At 43.8% G+C, this 16,493-nt stretch overlaps 2 protein-coding genes across 4 annotated transcripts in view; both read left to right on the top strand.

Annotated features, from left to right (window-relative positions):
• Positions 1-8,550, top strand: part of Pou2f3 (POU class 2 homeobox 3) — an 80,195-nt gene extending 71,645 nt beyond the window's left edge. For 2 of the 3 annotated variants that reach the window (XM_048795644.1, XM_048795645.1), the window contains 3 exons: positions 5,081-5,147; positions 6,678-6,813; positions 7,855-8,550. In XM_048795644.1, the coding sequence (XP_048651601.1) occupies positions 5,081-5,147; positions 6,678-6,813; positions 7,855-7,894 (243 nt within the window). In that variant the 3' untranslated portion in view covers positions 7,895-8,550. Of the gene's footprint in view, positions 1-5,080; positions 5,148-6,677; positions 6,814-7,854 lie in introns of those variants that run through there. The other variant, XM_048795646.1, reaches the window with a different exon arrangement.
• A 7,749-nt stretch (positions 8,551-16,299) lies between these two features.
• Tlcd5 (TLC domain containing 5) overlaps positions 16,300-16,493 on the top strand; it is an 8,173-nt gene continuing 7,979 nt past the window's right edge. The window contains exon 1 of the mRNA XM_015489728.2: positions 16,300-16,485. The gene's annotated coding sequence lies outside the window, so the exon portion shown is untranslated. The remainder of the gene's footprint in view (positions 16,486-16,493) is intronic.

Raw genomic sequence — 16,493 nt, 5'->3', positions numbered from 1 at the left:
TTTTATTAAGTTGGACATGCTATTAGGCATCCAAGAGGAACTGGGGAGTTAAGTCTGTGACTCTGGTGTCCAAGGGAGAAGTCAGGGTGGGAATAATTTGGAGTTTCAGGAATATATGTGGAAATTTGGGGGATAGGGAGTATCTTCTCCTTGCAGGGGGACACGGGATCTGGATGGCAGGGGAGAAGGTTTTCTCCCCTGTCTCTGGGACGGTGATGGTTGAAGGTCAAGAAAGTTGACGATGATGATGTCCTTGGGTCTTCTAGCACCTACTGTGGTTGAAATTCAGCCTTGTTGGACCACTCCTCAGTATTTAACCTAAAAAATTAAAATCAGCACACTATAGTGATACCTGCACACCTATGTACATAGCATCACGGTTCACAGTAGCCAAACTGTGGAACCAGCTAGTGTCCATCAATGGATGAATGGATAAAGAAAATGTGGTATACCTATATAATGGAGTTTTATTCAGCCATAAAGAAGAATGAAATTATGTCATTTGAGAAAATGGATGGAACTCGACAACATTGTTAAGGGAAGTAAGCCAACTCAGAATGTCAAGAGTTGTATGTTTTCTCTCATGTGGAAGCTAGAGAGGAAAAAGGAAAAGAAATGTGGGAGAGGATCTCATGAAAATAGAAGGGCCATCAGTAGAGGAAAGGGACCAAGGAGAGGGAGGAGGGAGGAAAAGGGGAAATACTGGGGAATGATGTCGGCCAAATTATGTTGTTATATGGCGTTATATGTATGGCTATGCAACAACAAATTCTACCATCATATATAATTATAATGCACCAATAATCAAAATTGAAAAAAAAATCAGCCTTATCAGGGTGAGACACAGCAATTTCATAAAAATTATACCACTATTGAGTTTTCACCAAACATCTGTTGACCACCTACTATATGTTGGTCCTTGTGCTGAGAGCTGGTTATCTTTTTCTAACCATGAAAAGATAAATACCGTTTGTTCCCTGTCCCAGAGGACCTCGCTGCCTAGCAGAGGAGGCAGACAGATAAACAAACGATGAACAACAACATGATCATTTCTCTAGCACTTACTAACAGACCTTGGGAGATGACGGTTAGGGACACTTCTCCAAGGAGATCATTAATACCTGAGCTCAGTCTAAAAGGGCAGGAAGGAATGAGAGGCGGGGAAGTGTGAGGCGGAGCTCTCCAGGGAGAGCAGGAAAGCAGCGACTTGGAGCAGATCACATGGCTCATTCACCCAACGAATGGTTCCAAGAGGAGGAGCCTTGAAAGACAAGGCTGGGTTGATCAGCAGTGGGCCAGATAATGAAGGATGGTGTGTGGACTTAAATGAAGGTTTTCTGGGAGGCTGAGGCAGGAGGATTGCAAGTTCAAAGCCAGCCTCAGCAACTAAGTGAGGCCCTAAGCAACTCAGGAAGACCCTGTCTCTAAATAAAATACAAAATAGGGCTTAGGATGTAGTTCAATGGTTGAGTCCCCCTGAATTCAATCCCTGGTATAAAAAAAAGAAAGAAAGAAAAAGAAAAAAGAAAAAAAGGAAGCGAAGGTTTGGGAGAATCATTGAAGAATTTCAAGCAGGGCATTGGCTCCGAGTGATGGCTCTGACTGCAGGATAAAGGGTGGCTTGAGGGATATAATATGCACTGTAGAGAGAACAGACAGGATGTGAGCGCAGTTATCCAACAGAGGAGAAATGAGGGTGAAGCAAGCCGTGGTACAAAAGAGATTCGAATGAGAAGCTGAAGGTTGTGGTTAATAAATCAAAAGCTGGCTGGGAGCAGGAAGGGTGAGGAAGGACAGAGAAACTTTTGAGGAGATTCTGAGCATTCAGGCTGGGCTGGGGCAGGGGTAGATAGCAGCGCCCTATGGGAAACTGGACAGTGGAGAGGAGCTGGTTTGGGAGTGGGGAAAAGTGATGGTTTCGCTTTGTACATCTAAGCAAGAATGTCCCTGGGCACTGGAATGATGGGTCTGGAGGTCAGAAGAGAAGCCAGGATGGAGACCTGGACAGGGCAGTCACAAGCACACAGGCCAAGCTTGAAATCCTGGGAGAGAAGATGTTTCCCTGTGAAGCTTGTATGGAGGGAGGAAAGAGGAAGGTCCACACCCCAACCCCGCGTACCCCCTGCAGAGAAGGAGGACCAGGGACAGAAATTGAGAAGGAAGAGCCAGAAAAGTCCAAGAAATTGCAAGCAGGTGGTGTGAGAGGTGTGAACAGGGGCGAGCCTGTAGGCGAGTCACAGGAACACATGTGAAAGTCACTTAAATCAGAATGGGGTCCTGGAGAGTAGATCCCCTCATGTTTGAAGAAGAGATTAGGAATTAGCAAGAACTGCATACAAGAGGAAGGAGCAGCTTTCGAGAAGCCCTGCAGTTATAAAACAGCATGACGCCTTTGGGGAATCACACATATTTCAGTCTGGCTCCAGCCAAGGGTTTGCGATTAAAAATTAGAAGGTTGGTGAGGGCTGGAAAATGATGTGTCATGGATTCTGCGTTACCCTAAAAGCCACAAGGAACCGCTGAATATTTTAACTTGGAAATAACATGGTAGCCATTCATCATTGCTTCTTCAAGTATTCACTGCATGCTTGGTACTAGGGATACCATGGTGTACAACATACATGTGATTCCTGCTTACAGAAAACACACTGAATAAATGCTGTTGTGATGGGTGTCAAAGAGGATGTGCATGTGTTTAAGGACTCACCTCGTCCAGGGTGTCAAAGGCTTCCCTGAGAAATGATGTTTAAACCGACCTCATAAAAAAGAATGGCACTATTGATATGAATGGGGAAAAGTGTCTGAGTTGGGGGGTTTAGGCAGGAGCAACCATAGGAAAGAACATTTTAGGCAGAGAAGAGAGTATATGCAAAGGCCCTGAGTCTGGCAGGGATGGGGAGAAGAGGAATCATAAAGATTGGAATGGGGGAAGCCCAGGAGCAAAACCGTGTGAATGAGGAGGCTGGAGTGGGAGGCAGGAGTGGGCATTTGTAGGGCATTGGAGGCCATGTTAAGGAACTTGGTCCATGCCATAAGAGCTTTGGGACCTTTGAAGGTGGGGCTTTGGTTAGAAAATGTAGGAGGCAGGTCTCACAGTGGTTCACTTCCACCCAGGACACCAACATGGGAGGAAGGGTGAGTGAGCTTCATTTGTTATTGTCATTCCCTGATCACATTTTTTTGAGGATCTGCAACTCCCAGGCCTGGGTGAAGGCACTAGTGATACAGCAGAGAACTGCACAGGCATTGCCCTGCCCTCACGAGGCCAGCAGCCACAGGTCACACACACATGATAACACACGTACACGTGATGTCCTTCTCTTTTTCCCCTGTCTCCACAAGACAAGGACATGATTTCTTCTGCTTCTGATGTGAAATGATCTCCAAAATATATAGTTAATTTAGAAAAAGGAAAAAGACAAAATGGTGCACACCAGTGTGGGCATAATTTTGTTTACCATATTTATAAACAATAAAAAAGGAGCCAGGTGCATTGCTATACACTACCACCCCAGCTACTCAGGAGACTGAGGTAGGAGGACTGCAAGTTCAAGGTCAGCCTAGGCAACGTAGTGAGGCCCTGTTTCAAAATAAAAGGGCCAGGATATATCTCAGGGGTAAGGTACATGTGTACATGAGACCCTGGGTTCAATCCCCAGTACAGAAAAAGGGGCGGGCAACATATATATGTCTGTATGTTTGCAGATGCACAGCCTGGCTTCAGAAGGAGACAGGAGCTGGGAGCGGATCACAGTGACTAAAAACATTATTATTTGTTTGAAAACAACAACAACAAATTTCTCAGGTGTGGCAGCAAGGAGGGAGATTACTGATTATATCTCTCAGCACTCAGCCACCCCTCCCAAACTGTGCCCCAGCCTGTCTCCACCCTCCTCAGATCCCCAGACTACTGAGGAGGCTCATTGTAAAAGGAAAGGTAAATGCAAGAGGTGAGAACCATTGCTGATTAATTAGGAAATGAGAACATGCTGCATCCTGTTAGGACAGGCTGTTCCAAACCTGGGAGGGGAGGAGTATCACATCACAGGCCCCTGGCAGAACTGTCTGTCAATATCCGTTGAAAACTCTGGTTAGAGCTCCCGCGTCAGCTTGAGAAGGAGTGGGGAGTGAAAGCATGCAGAGTTCAGCTCAGAAGACGAGTTGAAAACCATCTAGAGGTGTGCATCGGTAGAGAGCATTTTCCTTTAGGAAGGAAGGAAACTAACCTTTACAAGCTGGCCCTCTTTGCCAGCCATTGGGTTGGAAGCTTTATGGACATTATCTCATTAAATCTTAATTAAAAGAAAATATCAGGGAGATGTTCCTGCTACTTTACAGATGAGAAAACTGAATCTCTGTGGGGTTGAATAACTTGCCTGGACTCATGCAGATGATGGATGAGGGGCCAGGTCTTCCGCCCAGATCCATCCATTCTGTTATATCTTGTTCTAGGGTAGTGACAGTGAGGGGGAGCTCAAACTCAGTTATCTTAAATCCCTTTCTGATCTCAGACTTGATGATGCTATAGGGTCTCCAGGGCAAAATAAAAAGCTGCAGAGATCAACATTCAATTCCTCCGGTTGTCTCTGGAGAATCTGTGGTGCATTCACCCATCAGGGGGGGGTGGCCAGAAGCAGGGTTGCTAGGGCTGCACTCCACTGCCCTGAACTCAGGCAGGGTTTTCTCAGGAAGGGAGAAGTGGGAACTGGAAATGAGGCAGCAGCTGGCAGCATCTGCCTAAGCATAGCCCTGAGGCTTGCTCATTTCACCACCAGGACACTCAGGCAAGGCACCTTCAGCCTGGCAGTGTCAAAGAAACCTTGCTGAGGCACAGCAGTGTGGGGGAAGGCAGGGTGTCAGGACCAGGGAGCTTCCAGGACAGACCAGGGCTAGAGCTGGATTGGGCAGTACGTGGTCCATAGGCCTTCTTATAAGAAGAATGGGGTGTAGGTTTGGGGAATAGGAAATCAATGAAGTCAAGCCCTGGTCTCTGCAGTCTGGAACCCAGCATGTTGGGAGTAGGACCCAAGGTTGGAAAAGGGAGTGGGAGTGGATACTTACAGCCTCTCTTGCCTTTCAGGTCTCTCCCTCAGGGACTTTGGGCCCCCTCACTGTCCCTCCTGTCCACAGCACTATGCCTGGAACAGGTGAGCTTAAAAATAATGTTTCTAGATAGCTCCATAATTCCTTTAGATAACAGGATATTAGAACCAGAAAGGATTTCTTTTAGTTCTAATATCGTGTTATCTAAAGGAGAACTAGCATCCCATAAATGCACTTCAAGGGACATTAAAATCCATGCCGAGAACAGGATTCCATGATCAAATAAATTTGGAAAGTTCTGGGTAAGAAAAGTTTAGACAAATGTGTTTGTTTTAATGGCAGCACTTCTCAGCAATCAAACACATACTACATTGCAAAATGAGTTATAGAGAAGGCAGAAGGAAGGCAGGGTTTTCCATTACTAATTTTATTTTTTATTTTGAGACAAGGCCTTGCTAAGTTGCTGAGGCTGACTCAAACTTGCAATCCTCGTGCCTCAGCCTCCCGAGTCATTAGGATTAGAGGTGTGTGTCACCACACCTGGCTCAAACTAATTTTTAACAGGATTCTATTTTTCAAAAACCACCTGTAGCATTTCAGAGAACCAGAGATGTTGGTGATATGTCCAAATATGCCCAGGACAACCAAAGGGGCTGCTTCATATCCTGCCATAATTATCATAATTATTTTTTTTTCTTTTGGCACCAGGGATTGAACCCGGTGGTGCTTAATAGCTACATCCCCAGTCTATTTTATTTTTTCTTATATTTTGAGACAGGGTTTTGCTAAGTTGTTTAGGACTCCACTAAGTTGCTGAGACTGGCTTTGAATTTGTGATTCTCCTGCCTCAATCTCCTAAGCCACTGGGATTATAGGTATATACCACCACACCAAGCTCTCTCTTCCATTTTTAAAAGTGTCTTAGTTTGATGGTAAAATGTAGGTCACCCTATGCATAAAACACAGTTTGGGAAACCCAAACACAAGAATTCCATTTAGTCCAAATCTGCTATTTTACAGAGGACAAAAAAGAGTTTATGGAAGTGAAACAGGTTGGCACAGGCCACAGAACTGCTTAGTAAATGACCCAGGACCAAGATGAGACTCAAGTCCCCTTTCTCCTGGTTTAGCACTCTTTCAAGCAGATCACATGCCTTTTCTTGGGTGGAGAGGGAAAAACTAGAGTCATTAGTTATGTGCTTGGATTGTCTTTTTCCCTGTATGCTTCTCTTTCTTTCCTCCTCTCTTCTTTTCCTATGTTTCTTATTCTTTTTCCCCTCTCAGCTCTTGGTCTAGGGCTACAGATGCCCAGCCCAGGGTGTGTCATGAAGTAGGATGATTTTGGCATCTATCCTCCTTGCATTTGGCAAGTCTTGAACTTGCAGAACCAGCCACACTGCTCTTGAGGGCCTGGGCTGCAGAGAGCATCTGCCATCAGAGTCTCTCTGGAGACAGGTCAGGCCAGCAGGTGGACATTGATGCTAATGCGATAGGAAGTGGGGCAGATGGGTAGGGGAAGGGTTAAGTCCCTTTGGGGATATACCAGGAAGTCAGGTGTTAAAAAGGCCATATCACAAGGTCCCAGGATCCAACAGCATTCATTTCCCTCTATTTTTGCCTCTCCTTGTCCTTAGTAACGTCATCCTGTTCCCCTGGGAACAACAGCAGGCCTTCGTCTCCTGGCTCAGGACTCCACGCCAGCAGTCCCACTGTGTCTCAAAATAACTCCAAAGCAGCCATGAACTCCTCCTCCAGCTTTAACTCCTCAGGGTAAGACCCAGGGGGAGAGTGCAGAGGCAGCCGGCAAGGCCCAGGGGCATGTGAGGAGTTGGACCAGTGCTTTGGGACAGAGAGCTTGTCATAGGACTGGAACAGAGGAATGGGCTGGCAGGGAGAGGACAGAGTGGACAACTAGACTGGACCATATCCCTAGGGAGCAGGGATTTTAAAATTAAACTGCAGCCAGGGGGCTGTCCTAGGAAGGAACTGATGTCAACAAAGCCAAAATTTCCATCCTCACTTGGACAATGGAAATTTCCAAGCCATCCTGTCAGAAAGGGCCAGGTCTTCTGCTGGCTTAGGGGCACGCTGGTCCGTGTCAGGAACCCGGTTCTCAGGGTGTTCTGACGCGAGCCAAGAGCTTAAGCACAAAGAACACCCTGGGCTTTAGGCATGGATGACACCAGGAAGGAGGGAGGTGATGCCAACCCCTATTCCCACTGCCGCCTGGGCAGCAGTGGGGACAGCAGCCTCCAGGGCTTTGGTTCGTGAGCCAAAGAATCTACTCTAGAAAGGATTCTCAGAGCACATGCCTTGAGAGTGTGTCCTAGTTAAGAACAAAACAGAGATTTGAAAGTTGGGCTCTAGGTTCCAGACCTGAACTTGTAGGAAGAGATGCATCTGCTTGTCCCAATCCAGGTGGTTCAACAAGACAGTCAGCTTTTACTGGCCAATTGTGGTGTAGTCCCCAAAGCTGGAATTCCCCTGGTACCAGATATATATATATATATATATATATATATATAGAGAGAGAGAGAGAGAGAGAGAGAGAGAGAACACCAAATAATATATTATTAGGAGCTTTACAAAATTACTTTGAGGTATGAGACATATTGGAAAGTATACAATTCAGTGGGGTTTTTTTTTTTGTGTGTATTACCAAGGTCATTCAACCATTACCATTACCTAGTTCCAGAACATTTTCATTTCACCCCAGAAAAACCCCTATATGTGTTAGTGGTCGCTCCCATTTCCATCTTTTCCAAGCACATTAGTTACTTTATGATAGACCTGTTTCCTTCTTCCTTCCAGATCTTGGTACCGATGGAATCATCCCACCTACCTCCACTGAGACCAGAACGTTCCTCCTGCTGCACCTGGCCCTGTATGACCCCCCACCCGCAAGGAAAGGAGCCACGCCCTCTCTATGTGGACAGATTACTTTCAGAAGCGTGGAAGAAAAGCCCCACTATGAGTGAACCCAGACTCTTGCCTTCTTCAGGAGCAAGGGCTTCCAGAGAGCCAAACTGTGATAGAGCCATGTGCTGACTCTAATGCTCTTGAAATACATCTCCCTCCCAGGAGGTTTCCGTTTTCACCATCTTTGCCTGTGCCCTGAGCTTCTACCATGACTTCACCAAGGCAATAGTCCTTCAGAGAAAAGGACTTCTTGTCATTATTCTCCAACTCATCCATGGGATTCTGGGGACAGCCATTTGCCTGGTGTGCCATACTGCCAGTGACAATGGTTTTGATTTTGAACTTAGCCACAATCCCAAACTGATCCCAAAATCTGTGGAAAGATTTGAATCCTGTCTCTACCAAAGCCTGATGGTTTCTCTGTTTAGTAGTTTTCCCAGTGATTCACCATTTCACCCTATTTTCTTTTTAAGCTCACCCTTCTTTCTTTCTACAAACAGATCCATTCTCTCTCTCTCTCTCTCTCTCTCTCTCTCTCTCTCTCTCTCTGTCTCTCTCTCTCTCTTTTGGGTGGGGGATACAGGGGATTGAACCCAGGGGAACTCTACAAAAACTGAGCTATATCGCTAGTTCTTTTTTATTTTTAATTTTGAGACAGGATCTCACAAAGTTGCCCAGGCTGGTCTTGAACTTGTGATCCTCCTGCCTCAGCCTCCCAAGTTGCTGGGATTACAGGCATGTGCCACACCCAGCCAGCTCCATCCATTCTTGCATTCTCCAAGTACCTTCCTCTCTACAGATGGCTGAGCCACCATCTGTCCCCTGGGCATGCTGCTCTGCCCCCTGGTGCTCTTCTGTTGGCTCACATCTACCCCAGAGTTCAAGAGCACTTGCTCTCCCTCTGTTTCCCGTGTTTCTCCTTAGCCCACCCTCCCTCTTTCTCCTGGCTACATAAAAGGAAGAACCCAAGAGCAAACACACAAATGTTGTTGGCAACCTGTACATAGTGCTTTCCTGGTTTTACATTATGTTCTTCTCTCCTTAATGTGGAATTTTCCAGAAAGATGTTTAACTCAGGTGTGAATTTTGAAGATGTCTCTGTAACATTTTATCTTCTTTAAAAAAAAAAAAAAAGAAAAAAGGAAAAAATACCAAAGTGTGAAATACTTCCAGAGTTCCCTCTCAGGCTGGGAATCTGCTGACTTTTTTTGGGAATATTATCTATCTCTAGAGTCTCCTTTGTGGGCTATAACATGAAGCCATCCCAGAAATGGTCACTTTTTTTCTTTTTTTTTAAAGACTGCATATCCAGGAAACTGTTGAGACCCAAAGGAATCTCTCGGTTTCTAAATAAATCTGTATAGTGATGATATAAACCATGTCATCATTGGTAGAAGAGGTTTGGATCACCGTGTTGTGCCTTTTCGTTGTGAGGAGTGGGAAAGGGGAGGGGATATGAGTGCATATAAAGAAATGGGGTGAGAAGAATGATTCAAATTGGTACATGAAGTGTATTGCCCCCAAAGGGGAGGCTAAAGATGGCCTATGTTAACACAGGGCCCTAACGAGTTCAGAGTTCTTACTTCCTGGGATACAACTATCTTGGGACACAGTAGGCAAGAATTATTTTCCTCATTTTGTAAGTGGGACAATGGTGAATACTTAAGACCAAGTCACTCAGAGACTCCAGAGGTGGAGCTGAGGCGAATCTCTCTTATCTCAGATGTCCTGAACATTAATTATAATTTATTCACAACATGAAACCTTAGAAATTTAAGGCAGAGTAAATTTCAAAACCATATATATGAAGAAGGTTGAGATGCAGACAAGGAATCCTTGTGTTTTCTCTTAGTTGAATAAAAACTTAAGTAGCTACACATCTGGGCATAGTGACACAAACCTGTAATCCCAGTGACTCTGGAGACTGACAGGAGGATTGAAGTTCTAGACTCAGAAATGTAGCAAGACCCTGTTTCAAAATAAAAGGGACTGGGGATGTTGCTCAGTGGTAAAGCACCCCTAGGTAATGGTGAATGGGGAAAAACTAGAATTAGTATTAAACAGTTGTTGCAAATAGTAACATCCACATGAGAAACCTACACATAAATCCTTAGGAGTGGACTCCTCCGGATGTTTGAATAGGGCTTACTCTAAGACTTGTAGTTCATGCCATGAGGTAGGAGAAAGGCTATTGGTAGCAGTTACTTTCTCAAGAAAAAGATCCACAACCACAAGAATGGGACCCTATTTAGAATAAATTATACTCCACCACCAAAAAAAAAAAAAAAAAGGCGCAAGAGAGAGAGAGAGAAGAAGAAGAAGGGGGGAAAAAAGATCTAGTTAAAATCAGTGAGCTGAAAGTTGGTCTCTTGCACTGTCCCCAAACTCTGGTTTTCATCCAAGGGCTCATGGTTGGGTTTTTTGTTTTTTTTTTTTGGTACCCAGCATTGAATCCAGGGATGCTTAACCACTGAGCCACATTCCCAGCATGTCCCCCACCCCACATTTATTTTTTTATTTTGAGACAGGGTCTTGCTAAATTGCTGAGGCTAGCTTTGAATTCATAATTCTCTTGCCTCAGCCTCCTGAGTCACTGGGAGTGTAGGCATGCACAGCCATACCCAGCAGCCCATGATATTTATGAAAAACAGAATTGTAGCCTAATTGTTCCATCTCTGTAGGTTCCATTGACTGGGACATTTGCTGCACAGAGTCTAACCTGGAAGTGAGTACAGATTTAACTTTCATGTCTGCATGATTCTGTGAAATCCATAATTCCAGGGAAGTTGACTGGAAGTTTGGTTAGTTTCTTCAGCATCTGTTTATAGATAAGAATCTAAGGGCAACAACCAATCATTGTTAGTGGGGAAAGAAAAGAGGAAAAGATTGTTACTGTTGCTTTTCAAATTTTATTTCATTCTTTGTTTGATCTTTAGTTCACTCAAAGCTGGTGAGTACAACTGTGGGCTCCTAAGGCAAAGGATTTTTGGTTCAATTCGGGGAAGGCACTTATTAACCCCAGGTCTCAAATCAGAAAGTCTGCCCGGAGGCCTAAATTTCTGGGTGCAGTGATCCCCTCTATGGGTACTTTGCATGCTCCTGGTATATCTTTGGGGGTTCCTCTGCTCCCATAGATTCTGTGTGTGTGTGTGTGGGTGTGTGTGTATGTGTCGCAAGAGGTGCTATTAATAATTACTCGGAGGTGGATTGTCTTTAAATGCCAGGATATATTCAACCACACCAATCATAAAATATAAACAATTAATACAAAAAGTGTTGGGTGTGTGGGAGCACCCCAACTACAATTCAAAGCACGCTAATTAAACACTATAAGCAAATCACACAATCCTAGGCTAACCACAAGCCCCAAAATACCTCCAATGCCACGTGACTTCTCTTACCCAAAGAGCAGACTTGTCCTTGTCTGGTGGTTCTCTCCAGCCAATGGCTGGATGTCAGAGAATGGTGGAATCAGTCCGGGACAGTCAGCAAGGTGGCCAGTCTCACTGATGTCCTTGGAGCAAAAAATCTTTAATGTGGCAGGACAAGCAATTTAAATACAGTTCCAAGTTGGTGGTGTACATTTGTGATTAGTTCCACCCAGTGAAAGTCAATGTCCATTGTTACGTCTGGTGAGGTGATATAATTGCAACTGGGCATGTTCTTCGTGCATGTCCATGGAGCTGTGCTCCCTATCAATTTTAACCAGTCATTGCTAAACTTGCCTATAGCTAGTGTCCTTTACAGCTCCTTATCAATTGCAAGCAGACATGACTAAGCATGTCAATGGCTGCTGTTCCTTATGGCCAGCAACTTAGTGAATCCCAGCATGTCCCAGCATGTCTATGGCAGATGCTCCTTACAGTGTGGAAGGGGACCCTTGGAGTTGAGGCTTATTTTTTTTCTCAGTGTCCCCATACTTAACGTTGTGCCTGCCTCATAATAGGCAATTAAGATTTTTTTTAAGTTAGATATGGTCCTTTTTCTTTTGTCCTTTATTTATTTATCTTTATGTGGTGCTGAGGATCAAACACAGGGTGAGGTAAGTGCTCTACCATGAGATACAACTCCAGCCCAGGCAATTAAGATTTTTAAAGTAGAATTTCTTTTTTTTTCTCTAAACAACTTCTAATATTCTCTACTGTGGTAGGCGATACAAATGCAAAACATAGTATACATATTAGGAGACCTAGTCCAGTTAGTACCATATCTTGGTGGTTAGGAGCATGAACCCCTAAATTATCTTCCCTGAGATCATGCCCACCTATGCTTCCTATTTTTTTTTTAGTTGTTGAAGGACCTTTATTTTATTTATATGTGGTGCTGAGACTCGAACCCAGTGCCTTGCACATGTAGGTAAGTACTTTGCTTCTGAGCCACAATCTCAGCCTCCTTTGCTTCGTATTAATCATGTCACTTTGGGAAAATTCTCTCCTGTTCTGTGCCTTAATTTCTCACCTGTAAAATGGATGTAAAAACAAATCCCATTCCTTAATGTTATGATGAGGATCGAATGAATTAGTATTTGAACAATGCTTGAATTATGTCTGGTGAGTTAATAAGGCAATGCTGTATAAGTGTTGTCAGTGTTATTGTGATTATTGGGTCATTGTTATTAAATCAGTGAAAAGTTTCCTGTTCTCTGCTCTCCCTAATAGCCCAAATCTTTCCCGGGGGATTCCAGTATTAACAAGGATCTGTTTTGGTGGAACAGAGGTTATGGCCAAAGATATATAAATTAATAAAGTTTAATCCCAGGTTATGGTGCTTGAACCTGGAATCCTAGTCACCCAAGCCTAAAGGACAAGTGCCTTCCTTAATCACCTCAGCCTTTGGACTCCTGAAGGCTTTAACACTCTATTCTTTTATGGAAAATGGTGGCAACAAAAAGAAAGTCCCAAATGCAGATACAAAAAGATGAAAAAAAAATACTACAATCAAAACAAACAGGGGAAAGGTTGAGATTTGCATACTATCCATTTACTGAAATGAATCTTGGGATGTTTTCTTTCTTCAGGGTATCATCACCTTTTATTAGGTCTATCCCAACACATTTGTAACAGGTCTTCTCCAATTCATCTTATAGTGATTTGTTAAAATTTAAAATTTAGTCATGTCTGCTTGCAATTTGTTAAAATTCAAATTCTGGTTTAGTAGTTCCAGAGCAGGGTTCTCAATTCTGCACATCTGAATTTCGGGGGGTGGGGGTGGGGGATAAAAATAGTTGATACACAGAACTTCTGATTCACTTTGATGTATGGACGGGACATCAGGATTTAAAAAATCTCCTAAAATCCCAGGCACCATGGTATACCCTGTAATTCCAGTATGGGAAGTTGAGGTAGGAGGATCATAAGTTCAAAGCCAATCTCAGCAATTTAGTGAGGCTAAGCAACTTAGTGAAGTTCTAAGCAACTTAGTGAGATCCTTCCTGTCTCACAATAAAAAAAAAATCTATAATTATTTCAATATTAATTCTATTGGCCAGGTGCAGTGGGGAATTCCTGAAATCCTAGTGGCTTGGGAGGCGGAGGCAGGAGGATAGCAAGTTCAAAGCCAGCCTCAGTAACTTAGTGATGCCCTAAACAATTTAGTGAAACCCTATCTCAAAATAAAATATATTTTAGAGAAAGGGCTGGGCATGTGGTTCAGTGGTTAAGTGCCCCTGAGTTCAACCCCCAGTATTCCACCCCAACCCCTACAAAAACAACAACAAAAATCTATTGTCATATATAAATGAAAAAAGAACCAATAAAAAACTGTGACCAAATTTTAAAAAATACAATAAACAAAAAATAAATAAATAAAAGGATTGGGGATGTTGGGGATGTGGTTCAGGGGTTACAAGCACCTGTATTCAATAGCTGGTAACAATAAACAAATAAATGCAAGCTCCACAAACATTTTTTCTGTGTGATCAAGGTTGAGAACAACTGCCTAAATGTGTGTACAAATCATTGGAACCTTGTTAAAATGCAAATCCTGGTTTAGTAGTTCCAGAATTATGGTCTGATTATGTGTTTCTAATGAACTGCCAGGCAATGCAGATTCTGCTTGCCCATAGACCACACTTTAAGTAGCACAAGCTTGGAGAGCATGGTAATATAATTCCCTTGCTCAATAAAATTGGTGGGTGTGGTGATGCATCCCTGTAACCCCAGCTACTTGGTGAGTGGGGCAGGGGGATCGAAAGTTCAAGTTCAGCCTGGGCAACTTAGCCCCCATCTCAAAATAAAATGTCTAGGAATGTAGCTCAGTGGTAGAGCACCCTTGAGTTCAATCTCCAGTACATATGTACATATATAAAATCATAGGCATCTGCTGGGCCTATGATTATATATATTACACCTGTAATACTAGAAGTTGGGAAGCTGAGGCAGGAGAGTTTTGAGTTCAAACCAGCCTCAGCAATTTAGTGAGGCCCTAAGCAAATCAGTGACACCCTGTCTCTAAATAAAATATAAAAAAAGGGCTGGGGAGGCTGGGGTTGTGGCTCAGCAGTAGAGCACTCACCTAGCTTGTGCGAGGTGCTGGGTTCAATCCTCAGCACCACATAAAAATAAGTAAATAAAATAAAGGTATTGTGTTCAAGTACAACCAAAAAATATTTAAGAGGTGGGGGGTCTGAGGATGTGGCTCAATGGTTAAGTGCCCCCCTGAGTTCCATCTCTGATACAAAAAAAAACAAAAAAAAAAAACAACCAAACAAACAAAAACACATAGGTTTCCTCTTTTCCGTGTAAGAAGATCTCCAACCCCACTGCCTGGCATCATAGAAGCAGTAAATGCCCTCTAACATCATTGGTTCTCAAATGCAATTGATCATCTGAATGACCTGGGGCAGGTAGAAAAATCTACAGATTCCTGGATCCCCCGCCAAACTTATTAAATCACAATATTCAAGGTGACATCTGCATAAGGGTATTTTGAAAACACTTTCCAAGTAGTATGCATTGTAAACAAACTTTAGGTACTTCAACATGCTTTCAATATAGTTTTCCATTATTCAGTCAACAAACATTAATTGCACCTGCACTAGGGGGGAAAAGATGAAAATAGTGCCACCCTTACCTTTGAGGGGTTGGCAATATAAATGACCTAATGAGAAGATTTAATATTCCCAATGCATAAACACATCTGCTAAAGGTTTTGTCTTTTGAAGAATGTGTGGGTCCTCAGTACCCCATCATTGTTCATCTTGATCAAAAGGACAGACAACCTCCTTACCCCTTTGAGTTTTCATAATTCTCTCTTTGAACTTGCTCTCCTTCTCCTTGGTATTAAAATAGACCCAAAGAGGAACAAGGATTTACCCAAAGTGAAATAAAAACAATATATCATATTTATATGGTGACTTCTGCGTCCCTTTTGTTCTATGCACATTACAGATGTAATTTTAAAAAATTCTCTTAATAGGCTGATATGGTGGTGCACACCTATAATCTCAGCCACTAGGGAGGCTGAGGCAGAAGGATCCCAATACAAGGCTAACCTCTGCTGGGTGAGCACTCCTGGATTCTATCCCAGGTATAAACAAACAAACAAACAAACACCCTCCCAATTATGACATAGGTATTATTACTGTCCCTACTCTGTAAACAAGAAAAGGGAGAGACAAAAGAACCAAAGGCAGAACTTTTTCTCTGATATGCTGATGCTAACTCACAATAAGGGGGGCAATGCCCAGGGAAGAAAAGAGTCCATTTGAATTAGAGGGGAGGGAAAGGAGGAAAGGGGTGTGGGGCAGGAAGGATAGTAGAAGGAATCATTACCCTATGTGTATATACAATTACAAAACCAGTGTAACTCTACATCATGTACAACCAGAAGATTGAGAAGCTATACTCCATTTATGTATGAAGTGTCAAAATGCATCCCACTGTCATGTATAACTACTTAGAACAAAAATAAATAAATAAAAAATATTTTTAAAAAACGAAAAGGGAGAGACAGGAAAATAACCCACCCAAAAGCATATCCAGCAGGATTTACTCTTAAGCCTAGGCTGCACTGAAATTAGTGTAACTTCTAATTCCTGGGTCTGAGCATCTTCCCGGTAACCAATCATACGAGTGCTGCTTCACACCTCAGATTCAAGCATTAGGGAAGGATTGTGTTGCATCACTCACAGTGCCTGGTCGGGGTGCAAGCGCTTAGTAGGCGCTCGATAAATGGTAAGTAGATAGGGTGAGCCACCGTGGAAAGGGAGGAATGGATGGATGATGATTTCAACCAACCAACCAAGCAGCAGCCTGCGGCCTCGCTACCACTAGATCGCCCCCCCCTCCCTTGCCCCAAATAGGAGGACCCTCCATCCAGTTCTCCTTCTGAGTGACCCTCATCCAGCTGCGGCTCTGCGCTCTGTCCTCCCAGCCAGCAGGTGCCCCCAGGCCCCTGGCTCCTCCTCCTCCTCCTCTGTCACAGTCTCGTCCTCTCCCCCTCCTTCTGCTGCTTCCTGTTGCTGCGGCCCGGGCCTGGGTTGTGGGCGCCGAGGCGCCGGAGGCTTCCCGGTGCGCTCCGCAGGTAACCGC

The sequence above is a fragment of the Marmota marmota genome, unplaced genomic scaffold, assembly GCF_001458135.2.
Source record: "Marmota marmota marmota unplaced genomic scaffold, marMar, whole genome shotgun sequence".
NCBI classification, from domain to species: domain Eukaryota; kingdom Metazoa; phylum Chordata; class Mammalia; order Rodentia; family Sciuridae; genus Marmota; species Marmota marmota.
This window is presented reverse-complemented; position numbering and strand designations above follow the sequence as displayed.